This window comes from Mus pahari, chromosome 15 (genome assembly GCF_900095145.1).
Source record: "Mus pahari chromosome 15, PAHARI_EIJ_v1.1, whole genome shotgun sequence".
NCBI classification, from domain to species: domain Eukaryota; kingdom Metazoa; phylum Chordata; class Mammalia; order Rodentia; family Muridae; genus Mus; species Mus pahari.
In genome coordinates this window covers 52,096,257-52,113,086 of record NC_034604.1, presented here as the reverse complement: position 1 = coordinate 52,113,086, position 16,830 = coordinate 52,096,257, and the positions used below count along the sequence as shown (strand labels likewise).

Below are 16,830 nucleotides of genomic sequence, written 5' to 3'. Positions count from 1 at the left end.
CCCTCTTGACCCCACTAGGGAAATCAGATACAAGATACTGTCAGAGAACAAAAAGGCTGTCACAGGATGTTCGGGTCTGTAACCAACTGCCCGAGTTTCCCTATTTTCCAAAAACTTTCCAGGAAACAGAATTTGGTAAAGGAAAATGGGATTACCAGTTTAGCCAAGCCAGGGGAAGAATATAGTTTTTCTCTGTTCCATGCCTGTATCAATTCATAGAACCTTAGAATTCATAGTAAAGTCACGCAAGGAGCAGACTGTTTAGACAGCTGGGCCTGTAACAGTTTAATCTGCAATTTTGTGGAGCACAGGAGAAAGATCTTCTTGACCCTATCCATTCTCAGAATGTCATCTTGATTCACCTATATTTTTACAAGGTTAATGTGGTGGCAGAACATCAGCCCAGGTGTCTTGTGATCCCAACAGGAGACATTGACCTAACCAATCCTGAGGGCCATGGTACCTGGGCTTTCGGCCCAATGCTGTTAAATCCTTGGCTTGGGTTTTGATCAGTCTTTCTGAGATTTGAAAAGTAAAGCTCCCAACTCACTCACCTTAAAAGCTCAAAATAGTCAAGATGTGAGGGAAGCATAATAAATGTGCAGAATGGCCTTACCTTTACCCTTGAATAGACCTGCCACCTTCAAACACACTTGCTTATAAACATCAGTGTGTGATGTTCATTTTATAGGCCTTCTTCCAAATCTAGTTATCATATAGAGTCCTGAAGAAATGACTTTAAGAAAACTAAGTTCAGGTAGCCCACTGATCATAAATGTTAATGCTAAATTTTATTAGATAAATACATCCTAGGCATTGTTATACTGAAATCCACACTGTCTAGACAATTATTATGTTTCTGTGGTTGCTTGCTTGCTTGCTTGTCTTGTTTTCAGCTATTTCTATAATGCTTAAAACTTGGGGAGTAATTCGTTTAAGATCAGTTTGAAAAATTCATCTTCTTTTTACAGAACCCCCATCCCCAAACAGAATGTGTGTGGCATAAATCTATTTTTAACCCTATCTTTTAAGGTTTCTATCTCATTCTAAACACAGAGAGTTTTTTTTTTTTTTTTTTTTTTTTTTTTTTTTTTTTTTTTTTTTTTTGTGACTATTTTAACAGAAAACCTCAAAAGTGAATATCATAGGATGCTGGTTAGTTTCTTTTTTTTTCTTTCAAGTTAACAAATAATTAGAAGACTATAATTTGTTTGAGGAATTGCCACCATCAGATTGGCCCATGGGCATGTCTGCAAGGCATTTTCTTAATTGAGGGATGTGAGAGAATCCAGCCCATGGTGAGTGGTGCTATCCTTGGGAAGGTATTTTAGGTAGTAGAAAAAGACACACTGAGTAAACCAGTGTTCCTTTGCATGGACTAAGTGTATTAGCAACCAACTCTGAGTCACCAACAATGCATTGATATTACACTAAGGACAGGAAGGTGTTTCCCTCCAGGAGTCCTCCAATCAAGAACAAGTACAGATTCAGATTCTCTACTTCACACCCCCCCCCCGAGTCTTCTGTCTCCTGTTGTTTTTGCTGTATGAGTCTGAATCCTTGCCTGTCTCTGTGCCAATGTCTGTCCATGTGTTTGTCTAGTGTATCTCCATGTCTGTCTCTCCCAGAGGGCTTTGCTTTGTCTGTATTGAACTGTACAGAAAGCTTCGAATGGGGAAGGAATAGGATACTTTACAGAAATCTTTAACAGAAATTCACAAGGGATTAAGTCACTGGCTCCAACTGATCCCAACTGACCCAGATAGCAAGCATCATTGTTTATCAACCAATATCCATAGATGATTGCTTTCAACCTTTCTGCTTTATTTTAGGAAGTTATTCACAGCTTCCGTACTTGCTGATTTCAGCAAATGATGCACAAGCATTATTTGGGTCCAGGCATGGAAGAATATATTACTCAAGATTACAGCTATGTATTATCTTAGGTTGTAAAAGTTGTTTACATGAGAAACCCAAGGCAAGTAAGAATGACTGTTCCATTGTTCTCTTAAAAGCAGGTCAGACAAACTTTGTAAGTAGACGTAAGTGGCCTCTAGGTCTATTATTAACTTTGGATGTGAGGTCCAGCAAAGGTTCCAGTCTCTTAGAATATAAGAGATATTTTTGTAACATTGCATTAACCTCCACCCCAACATGACGTCAGCTTCAGTTCCTGTCTCCAGGTTCCTTCCTTGAGTTCCTGTCTTGGTTTGCCTCAATAATGGAATGTATGTGACTGTAAGAAGAAATAAACAATGTCTTTCCTTTGGTTTTGGTCAGTGTTTTATCACAACAGAAATAATGTATTTGTCTCTATCCTAGATATTTCTTCCAAAAATGCCTTCCCTCAAATGTCAAGCATCTTTCACTTTTTGGTTTTGGACAAAAACATACTCTATTAGGAAATGCTTGTGCATGAAAATTAGTGTTCAGATGGAGGACATGAGATCTTATAATTTCGTTTATCCTAAACTACACAAACACTTGAATTGTTGGCATTTTTGGACAATGAAGAGAATATGGATGCAGGGTTTGGGCTGCCCTTTGTGCTGCCTGCTTTGTGTCACTCCATTCTCAGCTGTGTCTCCCTTGAGGAGAGGTGATTTATCACAGTACTTGTTGATTGCAGTCTATGTGCACCTGCTTCATCTCCATGCCCCTCTCCATTGTCTGAAAGCACGGAGCAGGAAGATGACAGTGCGAGATGCAACCGGTCCTAATTTGCACACATGGTTTCATTTTGCTAGGTGAAGGCTGATGGGAAGGCTAGTACCACATTACACATTTGCTCCTCGTTTGTGTAGGCAATTCATGTTAGGATTCTGATCTCTTGGGGGGCTGGTAGGTGTGGATCTGTGCTCCTGTCCTTCAGCAGTTATTCAATCTCGATGAAGATAGTATTGTAGATGATGTCTGACATTAGCCTTCTTTTTGAAGAACATATGGAGGAGAGAGCAAAACCCCACGGTCGCTTCTTGATGCAATCAGTTAGCCTGGTGATTTGTCAAAATATATAGGTGAAAAGTAAATGAGGGGACCCATGGAGGGATACCATAAGGAGACGACTAACTCTATGTGCTATTATTTAAAACTTTGAATTGTTTGTTTCTAATACTTTCCATTTCATAGTTTTAATTATTTTCTGATCGTGAATTCCATACTCATATATGATGTCTTTGGTCAAATATTTGCACGTTCTCCCCTCCAGTTCTTTCCCCATTTCTCCCCCAACTGCTCTGTTTTCAAGCCCACGGAGTCCACATTGTACTGCCTGCATGTGTATGGGTGTAAGGACTCGTTATTCCTGAGTAGCTTCTCAGGGATCAAATCTCTAAGAAAACTGTTTCTTCCTTCTCTGCTCAATAGCTAGCTCCTCAACTAACAGCGAGCTTACGGTCCAACTTCCTTCTCCATACTGGATTTTGGCTTGCTTCATCTTGTGCATGTTGTCATGGGCCCTGTAGGTTCAAGTGAACTCTCTGTGTACTGCCATGCTTGGGACATACTGTTTCACCGTGGAAGTTCACCACCCTTTAAGATCTTTCTACTCCTGTAGTGATCTCTGAGGCTTGGGGGACTGGGCGGGGAGTGTGTGTGGGGGGGTGCTAATTATGGAGTTTAACCATGTTCCCTTGCATTTATAATTAAAACGCGATTATTTCCCCTGTCTTTTAAATTGAGACATTCTGAAAGAATGTATACAACACAAGAGGACAAGAACATAAAAGAAACAAACCGTTCCCATTTACTTTGATTTTTGAGTAATTATGTTTATGACTTTTATAATTGCTTCCTCTATTCATTGGTCTTCACTACAGCAGTTGCTCTGCAAAGGATGCTAACAATTGGGCATCCCTGGCTGGGTTTCTTCCAGTGGCTCATTTCCTTTTGTAAAAGGGATTAGCCTTCAGCTCCCAGGGCTCCTAATTGAGGTTTTGTTTGACTTTCCACCTCTCTCTCCCTCATGGGATTAAAAGAGAAGTACAGGGAAGCTTAGAGAAATGCTCAGGTTTCCCCCACTTTAGGGACAATTTAAGAAAAAACGGACTTTTGTTCCTGTGGAAGGAAACAGCCCATTCCCAAGATACACACAGAGAACAGAGAACCTCACTAGGAAAAGTAGGCCTTTCCCAGTGCTCTCGGTGTTTCCTTTGCCATAGCTCTATATTGTTTCAAATTGAACTTATTCCCAGAATGTCATATATACCCACGTTCACGTGCACCTACCCAAAGCACACCCTACAGCCAAATAGAAAAAAAAAATAATAATAATCCGATACCATTTGTTGGTTCCACTGATTATTGTAAAAATAGCTATATGTTTGTATTTAATTATTCCATATTTAAGAAGTGGTTGTATATGTGTTTTCTGAGGGGCCCTGGTAGGATAATTCCCTCGTTGATATAGAACAGAAACTAAAACTTTGACATCTTTACTTATTTTCAATTTAAGTTGCATTTGAGCAGAAAGGGCTGTATAGAGTTTTGCTTTAGTTGGCCTTGTTTGGCTGCTCTGGGAGGATGCAGTCAACTCAGTTCCCAGAGATCCCTGCGAGAAATTCCTCAGGGCCTGAAAGAAGACTATCTTCAGGGTTATATGATCCACCTAATCAGCCGTGAGTGCTCTCATAGTTTGGAAATCCTTTTGTTTAACGAAGGCCTTTCTCAATTATCTTCCCTTGATTAGACATCGATGAGTGCAGTGTGATTCCTGGGGTCTGTGAGACCGGTGACTGTTCCAACACCGTGGGAAGCTATTTTTGTCTCTGTCCCCGTGGCTTCGTAACCTCAACAGATGGCTCTCGGTGCATTGGTAAGCCTTGTGTTTTGAAGGTACAGTATGCGGCTTCTGTATAATGACAGAACAGCCCAAACAGGTATGAAGATGGTAATGATTATAAAACCATTGGGCGAATGGATGAAAGGGTTGTTCTAAGGCCTTAATAGTGTTTAGCATCACGGAGGGATTGAAAGACCAGATACTGTTCGTAAAGTCTTTGCTTTCAGGAGCCAGCTGGCTTAGTTTTATGCTGTCAGGATCACTTTTTGGAAGAAAGAAAGACTTGCTCAAGATGTAATTGTTGCCCAGCATTGCAGGCACAGAGCACAAGAAAGATGTAAAATTTGTTGGGGAGCTGGAATATAGTAATTTAAGGTTCTTCTGGTGTTATGAATCATGAACTCAGACAGCATCTATTTACTTAAAGCTTATTCTGGTAAAAAAAAAATACTTATTATAAAGAAGGAATTGGTACCCCTAATTTTGTGTTTTAATTCAAATTAAAGCCAAATATACTTACACAGTCTGCTCTGTTTAGAGAGATGAAGCTTTGTACTTCGCAGACGTGATATAGGTTATCCATCAGGCAACATACCTTGGGTTTCTGTCCTGTGAGCCAGAGGTAATGAAATGCCCTTTGATAGACAAGCATGGTAGAGTTAGCTCCCTTTGCCTTTCTTGCCTTGAGCGTTCAGCCTGGTTAGTTCCAAAACTGAACTGATAATAGCTACAAATAGATGGAGAAATAAGTACAGTGACTATAGCAGCACTCAAGATTTATGTATGATGAGTTAGAGAAAGTAGTCTAGTGTCTGAAAAACAGAGCTTCATGGTCCAGTGAAGGGAAGGAGTGGGGTACAGCGCTCTCCCCGAGTCTGGCAGTCAGTGTATCAGTAGCTCTCTGAGGGATCTATGGATCCTAGTGATGGGTTCATGAGCTGAAAGCACACAGTTAAGGAGATAAACTGAAAAGCTCATACCAGCAGTCAACAGCTTATGGCTTGAACCTCTTTGGTGAATGCACTTATCTACTACGTGCTAAACTAGCCGAGGCCATCCATCAGCGAGAATGAAAGGTGTATATACTTCCATTACAGGGTCATGTTGTCTCCACATATTATAAACGTCAGGACAGGTATGTCAGATATAGGAGTCTCATTTGGTTAGTGACAACCTTGTGTCCTTTGGCCTCCTGATGAATAAGATGATATGGGGCTGAGTTAGGGCCCTGCATATGTCATACATCGACTATTGAAGCTGAGTTCTGGGCCTCCAGCAACCCCCTTCATCTCAGAGGAAACATTCTATCCCTGGGGCCAGAGGGAGGGCGCCCTAAAATAGGAAAGTGGAAAATGACTCCCAGGAATTAGAAAGCCAGTGCTAAAACTAAGTAAACAGCTTCATTTTTAAAGATAATCCATATTCTATTTTGAATAGGGATGTGTTTCCATGTGTGAGAAGAAAAACAAACCCAGCATTCTAATGCGGGAGGAGGAGCTTTGGGTTTTAAAAATCCAAGTGTTTATTTTCTTAGATTGAATTTATTTATGATCGAATCATATGTCCTGAATATATGAATCCCCCTCCATTTTCTGTTCTGTAAGCACATGGTGGACACGCAAATGACACTGAGCTGGGTGACCTCAGACTTTTCTGTCGTATGAGACAGCACGCTATTTGAACTCTAAGAGTTTGTGACTCTGCCCTGCTTCCTTGTCCTGTTTCACACCGTTCTCCCTACAGAATCCTAAGAAAATCAGCAAGTACGCTGAGTCTAAACCACGTGATAAAATGTCAGCGGGCTTGGTCCTTTCTCCTTCAGGAACAAGGGAAGAGTTTCATGGGGCAGAGGCATCTAGCTAGTCATTTTAATCTTCAAATCCCAGAGCTTTCCCCATTCCATTTAATGCTAAATTAGGAAGACAAATCCCAACTTAATTTTACCTAGTGTGTTAATCAAAAATTTTTTTTTAATCCAGGAAAAAAATCTTTAACATAGAAACTAACATTTGCCACATTTAAAAAGAGTTGAAGTGTCACTAATAAGTCTTTTCTTTTTTTTTTTTTTTTTTTTTTTTTTTTTTTAAAGATTTATTTATTTATTATATGTAAGTACACTGTAGCTGTCTTCAGATACTCCAGAAGAGGGNACACTGTAGCTGTCTTCAGATACTCCAGAAGAGGGCATCAGATCTTGTTACGGGTGGTTATGAGCCACCATGTGGTTGCTGGGATTTGAACTCCGGACCTTCGGAAGAGCAATCAGGTGCTCTTACCCACTGAGCCATCTCACCAGCCCAAGTCTTTTCTTTAAATGCATTTTAATAGCATGATTTAACGAGCCTTATGTCATTTTGGAATTCACTCCCCTTGGGCATCATTAATACCTAATTTCCACAATTTAATACAGGCCCCGAAGAATGACTGGCACAAGCAGTAATGAGTAATGAATATTTAAGCCACAGAGAGAGCAAGCCGGATGCAGGCGGAGGGGGCTGACTCTCCGTGCTCACACAGCTAGCAGAAGCCCTCGGCAGGGACAGGCTACTGCCAGACAGAGGCAACAAAGGTTTAGAAAAGACATAAAACAGTTAGAAATTCTTACAGAAAGCCATGTCGTCACGACATTCTGGCACCTTTTCCTCCAGCTTTCCATGTCTCATTGCACAGCCTCACCTGAATGAGGATACAAACTGCAAAATATAATGTGAAGTGTGTGTGTGTGTGTGTGTGTGTGTGTGTGTGTGTGTGTGTGTGCGCGCGCGCACGCACGCGTGCACATGTGCAAGTGTGAGGGAGGAAGTAACCCACTACTGAATAATTTCCCTGTGTAATGGGTACCATTAAGCAAAGCAAAGCAGAAGGCTAAGCCTGGCAGGATGGTCCATCTGCAAAGTACTTGTATAAGACTCAGGAGCTGGGTTCGATCCCCAGATCCCACATAAAGGTGGAAGGGGAGAACGAACTCCACACAGCTGTCTCTGACCTTCACATGTACAGAGTAATAACGAACAAAGATGTTTTAAACGTTGATAATGAAAGTGAAACATTTTAAGGGGAGTGCTGGAAAGAAGGCTGGATGAATTAAGTTCTTGCCCCCCCCAAGCTTGAGGGCAGAGATTAGCCCCCACAATCCACACAGAAGCCAGGCACATAGGGCAGATGTTTGTAATCCCAGCAGTCAGATGGCATCCCTGAGTAGACAAGCTAGAAATAGTTATCTCCAGGGTCAGCAAGAAACTCGGCTCAATAAAGTAAGTGGGGGAGCAACTGAAGAAGACGCCTGCCACCAATTTGGGCTTCTATTCCCATGTCCACACTCTTGGACATGTATCCCTTTACACACATGAGCCCACACAGAGATACACATAATACATGCAACATACACATACATGTGCACACACACAAATAAAACACGAAAACAAACAAAAAACCTTGGAAAGAAATTTCTCAAGGAGATGAACCCTAATGAAGATCTCGATAAATGTGTAAGAGCTGGATCTGTGGAGGGAACGGGAGTTGCCAAACAAGAGAGTCCTGTGAGCCAGTGGATGCTAAGAGTATTCCATATGGATGCAGGAGACACTCAACAGAACTTGACTGGGAAAGGAGTGAGCAAGACACTGGTTGGCAATAGAGTAAAAGGGATGATGCTGATGCTGGAGTTCCCTGCAGGCTGATGCTGATGCTGATGCTGATGCTGATGCTGATGCTGATGCTGATGCTGATGCTGATGCTGATGCTAGAGTTCCCTGCTGTCTGATGCTGAATACATGAGTATCCATCAAGAGCTCAAAGCTGGATGAGGCAAGCAGAAGTATGGGGTGGAGCCTGTCAGTCAAAGCGGAAGGCGACCAATGACATAGTTTGATGGCAGTTATATGCTCTTCAAGTACCAGAGTGTAGTCAATGGTTTGTATAATGTGTAGGAGTCTGGGGGATGGCCGGTGCTAATTTCTGGTACATTTGCAAGAAAACACTTGAGGAAGGACGTGAAATTCCTCACTATGTGTGTTTATGAAAGGTAGGAGGGTCAAGAATGAACTGTGTAGTAGGTCATCCATAATCCTATAAAGGAAGACTGATAGTTTTATTATTAATGATTACTAATATTTTTTTAATTTGAAAACTCCTTTTAATATCAAACTTTTTTTCTATATTCCCATGTGATGGGGATGTGATGTGTGGATTAAAATACATAATTAAGTGGCTACTTTAGCATGCTGTTCTGTTTTTAAATGAAGCCCTGCTTGTTGGCATGTCTGTCAACATGAAGAACTGTTTGTACATAGCGGGAGACATGCGTCACTCACTCTCCAATACTCATGGCAAATAGAGTTTCTGAACTTGCAGTATCACAGCAGAGGACCAAAGGGTGGGGCCCACATAGAATGGCATCCTGATAAACTTGTTATCTTATGCTTTGCATGTACACTTTACATGTATGACCTCATTCCAAACGGAATGTTGAGCCTGAACTCATGCAGTGTGCTGAAGTGGGTAGAGTTTTCTTGGTAGAGCTTTTTTGGCTATTGATAGCCAATTTCACTGCATTCATTCTGGTCAGAGAAGTCTCTGGGTTTTGCTGCCAGCAGAGCAAATGCTTAGTTTTTCGAATAGGAATGAGCTCTCAAGTTTGTGGCTGGTAGACTCTATGCCTATGAGATGAAACTCAATGGTTTGGTGTCCAGATTTCTCCTCACCTACAGAATTAATTCTGACATTACTGTCAGTTACTGAATAAGCTATTACCATTCTACTATGGGGCTTGATTTATTGAAAGCTTTTACTGTACAACTCTATAAGTATTGTTTGATATAGTTTGGGCTTGTTCTTTCTTCTCCCACTTTGGATTTACTGTGGATTTCTTAGGCCTTAGCTTGCCTTATGACACTGCTAGAAATTTCTGGAAGGTTTGTATGTGTAGAACGTTGCCTGTTATTCTGCCTTCTTCTAGCCCTCTTAATAGATACTCCCCATTCCCTTTCATCTCCTCGTGTCTCACACTTTTTATACCATTTCCCATCTTTGTCTGTCAGAACAACATTGACGAGAAGGTGTACATACAACCCTCCCTGACCAGTGACGTCTCTCTCCATTCGCATCTGGCAGCCTTGGTTAATGTATGTGTGAGACTCCTTGCCCCAGCTCTGGCCCCTTTCAGACACAGAGTAATAGAGCTTGTCTAACGCAGTTCTCTCCTTGTGTATAGCATTTTATACACCATCCATAGGTTAGGCTTTCGTTGCTTAAGCATTAGAAATGATCTAGGTACTAATTGATCTTTAACTGACTAAATCAACATGTCAGGTTGATGTAGTCATTCTGATATCAAACCCACTGTTTATTCAGTTTCCTTTTCTGCCTTGTGTCTCGCTCCTTCGAATGGGTCACTTCTCTGTTACTACTCAGCTTTCTTTGAAGTTCGTGGAACTCCTCTGAGATGTCTCCATGTTGTCCTCGTTGACTTGGCCTAGCTGCGTGGGGTATCTTTACCGGAGAAACTGTATTTCTTTGAAACTTTTTTTCAAAGCAGAAGCTTGGTGTGAGTTGCAACGTCAACGCTGTTTAGAGGGGAAGAGCCTATGGTTATAATATCTTGAGGTAACTCCTCCCTTTCTCCATGCATAGAGCATAGAGATGGGCAATCTCCACTGTGCTCCCTAGGTCACTAACACCCTCAGGCCCCTGTTCTTTGAGGCGCCTGATTACACTGCAGTGGGTAGGATTCAGACTTGCTGTTTTGTATGCTTTGAGCCCTGTGAAACTGTACCAGAGGCTGTGGTTTATTATAAGCTGAAAAGTGAACCAAGCCAGTTACATACAGAATTCCCAAATCTCCTGTCTCCATTTCTTTTGGCGCCCCCCGCCCCTTTTATCTTGCTTTTCATGTGAAGTAGAGTGCTTTTTTTTTTTTTTTTTAATCAGTACATTGTCATCGTTTTCAGGATAATTTCATTATGATGGATGTTTCTGGTAGACAATATACTACTTGATTGGCAAAACAACAACAACCAAAACAACAACAACAACAAAAAAAAAACATTGTTTTATTTCATTTTCCCACCAGCTCTGATGTATGAGTAAGAAGCATTAAATACAGTTATGGAAGTAAATCTAGGTCTCTTGACTCGAGACTGTGATTTTGATTTTGTTTTCAAATATGCTACAACTGCCTTAGTGCAGAAGTCTCGCCAAATGTCACATTTTCTTCCTATCATGTTGCACTGGTTGGATGCTATAGTACGGGGGATTATTCTTAAGAATTTGGGACTTTCTTATCTTCATTTGCATCTTGTTCCTGAGAAGCACAGCAACCAAGTAGAGTTGAGAATATGATCCTTTGACTCCCGGAATGAATGTTCTTAAATGTGTTCCCATGGCTCACTTTATAATAGACATCGACCTAGGAAGTCACTCACAGCTGCCAACTGTTCAAACCCAGCTCCTAAGAGTCTTAGTGTCTCCCACGGCTTCACGTGTGATGCATGTGGCCAGTTCTGTGCTTTGCTCTAAAGCAGGCCGAATGCCTACTGTAAATGAGAGGATACGTTCCACATCTTACTGGCTATCTGCAAGACAGCTTCATCTGTTTCCTGCTGGGTTGGAAGCAATCTGAGAATGCTATGGACCATTTGGGGAAATAATGTATTTATGTTAGACTGTGTAATTAGAGCCAGGAATGTCAGCTGTATCCATTACTGGGATTATTTGCAATCATTTTTTGTTTAATTTTAAAAAGCATTTTATGAGTTCTGTCAATTTACATCATTTCTATCCCTCTTTCCAGCTCCTCCCATACTCCTCTATCAGATTGATGATCTCTATTACTTTAATTAATACTATGAAATACATGTGTGTCTGTGTCTGTGCATGCACGTGTGTGTGTGTGTGTGTGTGTGTGTGTGTGTGTGTGTGTGTGTGTAACTTACTCGATCCATTCAGTGTTGCTTATATTTACTTGTGTTTAAGATTGATCACTCCAGACTGTATAAACTATCAGGAAGCTTGTCCCTGGAGAAAATTAATTCTTTCTCTCTGTTGGCATCACTGGTGGGAGGCTCCTGAGTATTGCCTGCGTCTTCTTATGATGCTGGAGAACATGTCTTTGAATAACCAGTCAGGGTGGCATATGTTCATGATCTGAGCACTTAAGAGACTGAGGAAGGATGGCCAAATTTGAAGCTTCTCTGGGCTCCACAGTAAACTTGAGGGTTGCCTTGGCTATCAGTCATAATCCTGGAGGCGGACTTTTTTGTTTGTTTGTTTGTTTGTTTATTTGTTTGACAAAGGATTTTGATCACGTTTCAGTAGTAAATAACTTACTTCATTTGTTAAAAGAAAGGTGGTTGTATATCAAGTTTGCTGATGATCTGGGTTTTTTGTTCCTGTATGATTTGGAATTGAGAGCCTTTTGTCACCATTATGGTTTTGCTTCCTGTGTTTTCTACCATTCTGATTCTTTCTCATTTTAGTCGACAGGGTGCACTCTATCAGACTCGAATCTGATAGTGTTAACTTCCTACACCAAATCCCTCAGATAGCGTACCAAGGCTTTACCAAAACAGTATTGTCAAACTCAGTGATGCCTCAGGGTCATCACCTTGCTTTGATTCACATCTGACTTCCTTAGCTACCCTGAGCTCTTACAAAACACTTCATCCAGCAGTACAGTTTTAGATTATGTATGTGCGCTGGCAACTCCCAGATGCACATATTCCAAGCTCATTTATTCAACCACCTAAGCGTGTTGTGGGTTACACAGGAGCCTTGCCTGGTACCCTCTCAGCCTGCTTCTTTCCTATTCATTGCCATCTGAGGAGTCTAAGTTGAAACTCAGGAAATTTCCAGCACTCTTTCCCGTACATCCACCATGTAAGTGATTTCCCATTAGGCCTGTCTTCCAATGTGTCTGCCAAGTGCTCTTAGAACACAGAGTCCACTGCTGCTCTCATCAAAGCCGTTGCTCTCCTGAGCATCTCCTGGGTCCTCTTGTTGCTCTTCCATCTCTTCTTACACCAGTCATGATCCTAAAAATGTCAGCCTCTGTGTTTTGTCTAATTGAAGCCATCCACAAACCTTCACAACATTGCCTTCAAATCCCAATGACCTCAGGGCTCCTATGATAATACCCATCTTCTCTTCTAAAGTCAGATGGGACCCCGTTCTTTGTATGGCTGCAACTCATTCGCTTCTTCCCTTGCAAGCTGCTTTTGCAGTTATTGCCAGGGTTGAAGTGTGTGCTCAGACGTCAGTGTCTCAGGTGGCTTCTGACTTATCTTTAAGTCAGCATCCTCGTCAGACACTGTTGCAAAGCAATTGCTGCATAGATCTCAGTGGCAGACCTCGGGACACAGGTGGGTCATGTTTGATGCTGGTGTGAGATGCACTGTAAGCTCTAGGCCAGTCTCAGCTACATAGCACAGCCCTACTTCCCCCGACCCCAACTCCTCAGTTTCAGAAAGTATCTTGATCAAGCTCTAATAGGAAGGTAGAGACCAGTATTCGGTTGCCACTCTTTCTTGAGCTCCAGACCTGCTTGGTTTGTCAAGGGAAGCTTGCCTCAGATTTGCATGCCTTTCACTTTGGACATAGAATCACTAATCATAGGAACCTTTGCTGAATAAAGAAGTAAAACGCTTATCAGATGTGTAAGAATTAGGAGGCAAAGGAATGAACTGGCATACAAAAGATGAAGTCAGAGGAATTCACCTCGCCTCTATTTGCCTAACATGGGACATGATTGCTGCAAGACCTGGAGGTAATTCCGCTGTGTCTTCTGTTTTCCTTTATGTCTTCAGATCAGAGAGCTGGAACTTGCTTCTCCGGCCTGGTGAATGGCCGTTGTGCTCAAGAACTCCCAGGCCGAATGGCAAAAGCTCAGTGCTGTTGTGAACCCGGCCGTTGCTGGGGCATCGGGACCATTCCTGAGGCCTGTCCTGTCAGAGGTTCTGGTGAGTGGAAGGCCACTGTCCCCTTGGCATCAACAGAGTTTAAAACATCAATAACCGTGGTGTGCTTTGCCCTTCTACTTGGAGGCAGGTCAGATGCTTCGTTTGGATAACCATCAGCGTATAGTGCGCCAGGCCTTTACAATGTTTTTCTTTCCTTTCTCATGACCTTGAGAATTAATCCCTCTCATATCCTGTGCATGATAAATAAGTTTATATTGGGAAAATCCCCTTAGGATGAATGAGAAGTTCCTCTTGCTATAGATAGCATGAATAGTAAAGTTTGATTAGAGTTTCCAAAACAAATATTTTTGTTATATTTATTATGGGAAAAATTGAGATACATTCTTTGTTCTCTCAAAATCATGAAGCCATAATATACTACCAAGTTTGATCTCTAATATGCTATCCTAATTCCATGAATAATTAATAAAATATGGTAGTTGCTTCTTTTTATTTAGTTTCAATGCTCATACAACTAAATAAAGAATTTACAGGCTACCTGAATGCATTCTACTACCAAAATTTATTTTAAAACATTATTCAGCATGTATATTAATATCTAATTCCTGAAAAATGGATAAAACAGACATAATATTCAGTTAGACATAATACTGATGAGAATTCAAGTAAAACCAAATATGTAGACTGAGTTACCCAAAGCTTTTCACCTGCTCAAGTAAATTTCTTGCATTCATAGCTACGTCTGGAATTTTATGAGTTATACTTAGAGTGTAAAGTAAAAAAGGTTCATACAAAGGACTCTTTGTTTTTGTAGCTCTGTTAAAATAATGAGGACTGTAAGTTTTAAATATTTCTGAAATACCTATACCTTGTTCTTGTTACTATACAGCACTGAACATATTTAATAACAGAATAACCTCCTTATTCATGTTGTATAGAAAAAGTGAGCTAAAAACAGTCCATGACAACTACATCTATGATGGGACAAGAGCTCTATTTGTGTTTAACCAAACTCTCTTTTCTTACAGAGGAATATCGTAGACTGTGCCTTGATGGCCTTCCAATGGGTGGCATTCCAGGGAGCTCAGTTGCTAGACCTGGGGGCACGGGGAACAATGGCAATGGCTATGGCCCAGGAGGAACAGGCTTCCTCCCCATCCCTGGAGACAATGGCTTTTCTCCTGGTGTTGGGGGAGCTGGAGTAGGATCCGGGGGACAGGGACCCATCATCACGGGACTAAGTAAGTGATCACACTTCCTGTAGGTTCTTGAGTTCTAGGCCTTATGTGATATTATATTAGCTAGCACGTGTCTCTCTCTCTCTCTCTCTCTCTCTCTCTCTCTGTGTGTGTGTGTGTGTGTGTGTGTGTATACCAATATTAATTTAAGAAACTTTGGTAGGAAAGCATTTTATCTATTCCTCACACCTTTTGATAAATCAGAACAAATGAATGACCTAGGCTCTTTCAAAATACAAATGTGAGTCCAAGAATATCCGATCTAGATGACATCACTGCAAAGCATGTTTGGGGTCCACTGTCCACTCATATACTGCTTGGATGATATCCCATGACCGTATCTCAAGGGAGAGAAAGCAAGCCCCATTCTTTGCCTCTCCCAGTATTCTAAAGCACACATCCTCTCCACCACATGCTTTGCCATTGTTGTCAAATTGCTTGAAACTGAGAACCGTGGGCTCCAGAGTGGAATTGATACCCATTTGCTTGATGTTTAAGCCCACTCTTTCAAAAGCACTGTTCTTGATAATAATATTTAATAATGTCCCACAGTGCTATGTTTATTCTTTCTGGCACACTGCCTATTTGCTACATCTAAATATTCAACAAGTTCCAAAACGGAAAAAAAAAAGTGCTCAAACATATGGGAGAACATTCCTGACATTTTTCAAGAGGACACAAGCAAAGTTTCCAGATGTGTGACTTACAAATGCAACTTGAGGCCTTGTGCCTCAAGTATTTATTTTTAAGATCTTCCATATTAAAGTTTAATAAAAAATGTGAGGGTAACAGAGAATGACTATGAGAAAAGTATATATTTTTTCCATAAACCCCCAAATTGAAAAATATAATTTAATAAAATATAGAGTAATGCAGGCTTCTGATAGAAATTTAATTTCTATTAAACTTCTTTTAAAAAAACAGTTTGAGTATATAACATATATAACGCATGTTATAATGACCACGTATGCTTTGTTTTAATTTTCCGTAGCAATTCTCAACCAGACAATAGACATCTGTAAGCACCATGCCAATCTCTGTTTGAATGGACGGTGCATACCTACTGTTTCTAGCTACAGATGCGAGTGTAACATGGGCTACAAGCAGGATGCTAATGGAGATTGTATAGGTAAGTTTGCATTCTTTAAGCCTTCTTAGTCTTCAGGTAGCTGGAAGCCCATACAAACAAATGGGGCTGAATACAAATGTTTAAGGTCTGCTGAAGTACAACTAATTTCTGTGCAGTTTTCCTGGTATGTGTGCCACTTTCTGCATCTTGGGGCCCCTTAACTGGTTGTTGCCCTTAAATCCCATCAAGACTTCCCCATCCCTTCTTTTCCTAGAGGTAATTTCTGTCTCATCTTCCTTTAGAGAGTTGCCTATCCTTAATATGAATTAAAATTTTAAAGTGAATATATTTAGAAAACAATATTCATTCAATCCATTCAAGATGATAATGGATGACCAACTATAAATATTTAAATACTTTGGTCCCAGGCTTGTTTAAAGTCTTAAAAAGTACTGGGTCTGACTGTATGACTGTAAACATTAACTTCTACTTCTTCATCCTCTTTGTCTTCATCCACTTCCTCCTTCTCTTCCTCCTTCCTTGTGTGTGTTTTGTTTGTTTTGTTTTTTGTAGTATTTGTTTTGTTTTGGTTTGGTTTGGTTGATTGGTTTTGGGTGGGGTTTTTTTGTAGTTTTATTTTGTTTTGGTATTTTGTGGGGGTTGGGAAGGGGTCTGATTTTTGTTTTGTTTTGTTTTAAGACGAGGTCTCTCTTTGTAGCCCTAACTGTCCTAGAACTCACTGTGTAGTCCAGAATGGCATTGAACTCACAGAAATCCACCTGTCTCTGCTGCCTACTGAGTTCTGAGATTAAAATAATACATCACCAC

The 16,830-nt window shown here is 40.9% G+C and overlaps 1 protein-coding gene across 1 annotated transcript in view; it reads left to right on the top strand.

Annotated features, from left to right (window-relative positions):
- Fbn2 (fibrillin 2) overlaps positions 1–16,830 on the top strand; it is a 205,113-nt gene that overhangs the window by 82,451 nt on the left and 105,832 nt on the right. Inside the window, exons 8-11 of the mRNA XM_021214571.1 lie at positions 4,688–4,813; positions 13,582–13,734; positions 14,724–14,936; positions 15,925–16,062. Of these exons, the coding sequence (XP_021070230.1) occupies positions 4,688–4,813; positions 13,582–13,734; positions 14,724–14,936; positions 15,925–16,062 (630 nt within the window). The remainder of the gene's footprint in view (positions 1–4,687; positions 4,814–13,581; positions 13,735–14,723; positions 14,937–15,924; positions 16,063–16,830) is intronic.